General features: G+C 37.6%; 1 protein-coding gene across 1 annotated transcript; it reads left to right on the plus strand.

Moving 5' to 3' along the window:
- Positions 1–583: 583 nt before the first annotated feature.
- LOC127788254 (GDSL esterase/lipase At5g03610-like) lies at positions 584–3,767 on the plus strand. Its single transcript, XM_052316365.1, has 5 exons — positions 584–737; positions 855–1,064; positions 1,200–1,477; positions 2,980–3,277; positions 3,398–3,767. Exons 1-5 carry the CDS (start codon positions 671–673, stop codon positions 3,613–3,615), a joined length of 1,071 nt encoding a protein of 356 aa, XP_052172325.1. The 5' UTR covers positions 584–670; the 3' UTR covers positions 3,616–3,767.

The following is a 3,767-nucleotide window of genomic DNA, read 5'->3' on the forward strand; positions in this document are numbered from 1 at the left end:
GGACTTGATTTTCAAATCAGATTCAGGTCAAACGCGACCACTCACTCACATGGTTTAAATCAGGACATTTTTCTCTCTATATATAATATACAAACAATGCAATTAATTAATGCCGTTTAAAGAAGGTATTTAGATAAATAATTAATTGTTAAACCGTGGGAATTAAGCGTTATTATGAAGCATTCTTGAGAAGTTCAATGATTCATTTAATTGTGGAATAATAATATCTTATGATTTATATGCTGGATTAATTAAAAAAAAGTATGATTATTATTATTAAACTAATTAATGCGCTTGCTTAATTTCAAACATAAAAGAAGGCACTTGGGGTCAGGTGGGTAGGTACGTATATAAAATGAATTTTACATTCCTTGACACGTGTGACATTTTTTTCAAAAGATTGAAAGACACGTGGCAAAAAAAAATATTTGATCAGGGTTGAAGGCCAGGCCATGACTGAAGAAGCCAACGTTCGAAATTCTGTATGCACGGCGGTAACAGATAATAATGAAAAAAAAAAAAAGATGCCCGCTAGCTAGCCGGATTTTATTTTATTTTTCCAATTTATGTGTCCAGCTTTCTATATATAAATAATAATAAGCCCACGTTCAAAAGCTCTGTGGTCTGAGTTGTTGCCATCTCCTTTATCTCTCTGCACTAATTCTCGAGAATGGAGGGGCAGAAGCTCATTGTCTTCCTCTCCTTCTTCTGTCTTCTCCTCTTCTCTTTTCTACCAGGTAATTAACTATGCGTAGAGCTTGCAGACTTGCAGTTTGTTTGTTCGTTCGTTCGTTTTACTGTTGAATTGTTATCTGTAGGCTAATAATTTGTACCAAGTTCATATGTATATATAGGTGGGCAAGCTTCTTCTCACGCCGCCGCCCATGGCGGCCGCCTTCACCGTTTTCATCCAAAAAAGATCTTTGTGTTCGGCGACTCCTACTCCGACACAGGCAACACCCCAAAATCTGACTCCAGCGCCTGGAAGGTTCCCTACGGCACCACCTTTCCCGGAAAACCAGCAGGCCGTTTCTCCGACGGTCGTATTCTCATCGATCTCCTCGGTACTCCCCCTGCCTGCCTCTCTCTCTCTCTCTCTGTCAAGAAATTATTTTGACGCCTCGTACTCACAACATTTGTTTCTTTCTCGTCTGTTCGTACAAAACTTCGAATAATTACCGAATCTGGTTTGGATGCAGCAAGGGCGTTGGGGTTGAGGTCTCCGGTTCCGTACAAATGGATGAAGTACGCACCGGATAGGTTGTTGAAGTACGGGATGAACTTCGCGCATGGCGGGACCGGCGTGTTTGAAACACTGAGTACCGGGCCGAACTTGACGGCGCAGATCCATCAACTGAGCTCGCTCGTGAATAATGGTTCTGTCTTCACAACGGAGGACTTGCAATCGGCGTTGGCTCTCGTCACCGTCGCCGGCAACGATTACAGTGCTTACCTCGCCAAAGGCGGCTCTCTTCAGGTACACATAAACATAATGAATTACTCATTTAAAATAAGAATATGCTTGGTTGGTTCAGATCCATCGCTCTAATTAAGTTATGGCTCTGGATCCCAAATAAAATATATAATAATCTGTCAAGTTACAAGTAAACTGGATGAAGAAGCCAAATCATCATGTATATATACATATTTATATATATATTATATTTCTTGAGACACTTCTATAAGCTTCATTATATAATTATCTTAATTAAACACTCGAATGATGTGACTGGAATGGATTCTTGTTGAAGGATGTATACCAAATGCAAGAGCATATTTCTTATGAATAAAATATTCATGCAGTTTTATAAATGAATTAATATTTAAGTACTGATCTGAGTTCTTAAAATGAGCTAGGTTGTCCATCTCACAGGTGTCCATATTATAATTCAATTTTATATAAATAAACACGAAGATGTTATATCATTTCTAAATATTACATTTTATATAGAAAAATCTATTTATAATGTACTATTATAAAAAGAAATCACAACGTGGGTTTTAGCAGCTGTATTTTCCCCTTCAAGAAATCAATATTTGTCTTTTTATGGGATTCATGGCTCTCCAATGATGGAACATGTTGTCAGCTATATATATATATATAAGCCAAACAATATTGTGAGGTATATTTCGTAACAATTTTTTATTTTTATTATAATTTCAGTCTCTTTTCTTTGTCCATCATATTCTATTAAAGAAAAATCACATAAGATATACATTAATATAAAATTTAAAACCACTTTATATTATGGGATTTATGTTAATTTTAATATTATCAAAACTAATTCAGATTTATGTTATTAATGACTTGTAGTGTAATTTTCCCTATACATGCATGTGTGTGTGTGTGTGTGCCTATATATATACATATAAGGGAATGTGGTTTCCTGACTGATAAGATATGTGTATTTGGACTTTTCTATCTTTCTGTCATGAGATAAAGATTTGTTACAGAGGTTTTGGATCTTACGATGAGTCATAGCTAGCTCCTCTAAATAATTATAATATTGTAGGAAGCGTTTGGTGGCGCACATATATACATATGATACCATTTCTACCTAATGATGCCCTAATTAATAGCATTTTAATAAGTAATTCTACGTCTTGGAAAGACTGACTTGTAATTATAACTTCGATAAGGTTAACATCACAATAATGTTGAACATGCATGTATAACATCACAATAATGTTGAGCATGTAGGTTAAGCAGCACCACATGCATGGATCCACGTTGCTGTTTATTTATTTTGGATTAGATTGTATATGATAATGATTTAGACGCTGATCTTAATCAACTTTCAGTATTGATTGGATCAGAGATTTAACAATAGAATGAAAATGAATGGAGTGATCAGAGTATATAATTAATAGGTGACAAATTAATAACCATTAATTAACAAATGATGAAACGAGCTAGGAAAAGAAGAAAACCCGCCATCTCAATGATTGGTTTGATGGACGGCTGAGGTTAACTTGCAGGACTTGCCACCCTTCATAACGAGCGTAGTCAATCAGCTGGCCGTCAACTTAAAAAGCATCCACGCCATGGGACTGAAGAGGGTGGCGGTCGGAGCTCTGCAGCCGCTCGGTTGTCTCCCCACCATCACATTCGCCAATTCTTTCCAACAATGCAACTCCACCGTCAACGCCGCCGTCGACTTCCACAACAGCCTGTTACAGCAAGCCGTCGCCAAGCTCAACAACGACAGCCACAGCAACTCATCTTACTTCATCATTGATCTCCATAGCCCATTCATCTCCGTCCTCAACAAAACAGGTCCGTTCATACATATCTACGTGTCTATCACCTCATGTCATGCACTGGACCTAGGTCTTAAATATTGTTAATTAGTCATGTTCTTCCTTTTAATGAAATACATATATGTGTTTGTTTCAGGAAATGGGGACGATCAGTTTGAGACGCCATTGAAGCCGTGCTGCTTGGGCGTAAGCGCCGAGTACAGCTGCGGCAGCGTGGACAAGGAAGGAGCCAAGATGTACAGAGAGTGTAGTAACCCTGAAGCCGCCTTCTTCTGGGACCTGTTTCATCCAACCCAAGCTGGATGGAATGCTGTGTTTCAGCTTCTCAAATCCAATCTTCTTGGACGAATTTAACCAGTTGCCCTAATTTCCTTAATATGTTTCATCCCATTTGCCACTATTTTAATTTGCAATAATTCATGTTGGGCATTTCGCCTTCTCTGTGTAACATGTTGAATAACTCTTTAAATAAAGGATAAATATCAACAAAATGTAATTCCATGTTA

This window comes from Diospyros lotus, chromosome 13, assembly GCF_014633365.1.
Source record: "Diospyros lotus cultivar Yz01 chromosome 13, ASM1463336v1, whole genome shotgun sequence".
Classification (NCBI taxonomy): domain Eukaryota; kingdom Viridiplantae; phylum Streptophyta; class Magnoliopsida; order Ericales; family Ebenaceae; genus Diospyros; species Diospyros lotus.

Bases quoted from the DNA above. Each gene is read 5' to 3' on its own strand.
- LOC127788254 (XM_052316365.1), top strand. From the start codon at position 671: ATGGAGGGGCAGAAGCTCATTGTCTTCCTCTCCTTCTTCTGTCTTCTC. The intron at 738-854 runs GTAATTAACTAT...ATGTATATATAG, and splicing joins CCTCTTCTCTTTTCTACCAG to GTGGGCAAGCTTCTTCTCAC. The intron at 1,478-2,979 runs GTACACATAAAC...GTTAACTTGCAG, and splicing joins CCAAAGGCGGCTCTCTTCAG to GACTTGCCACCCTTCATAAC.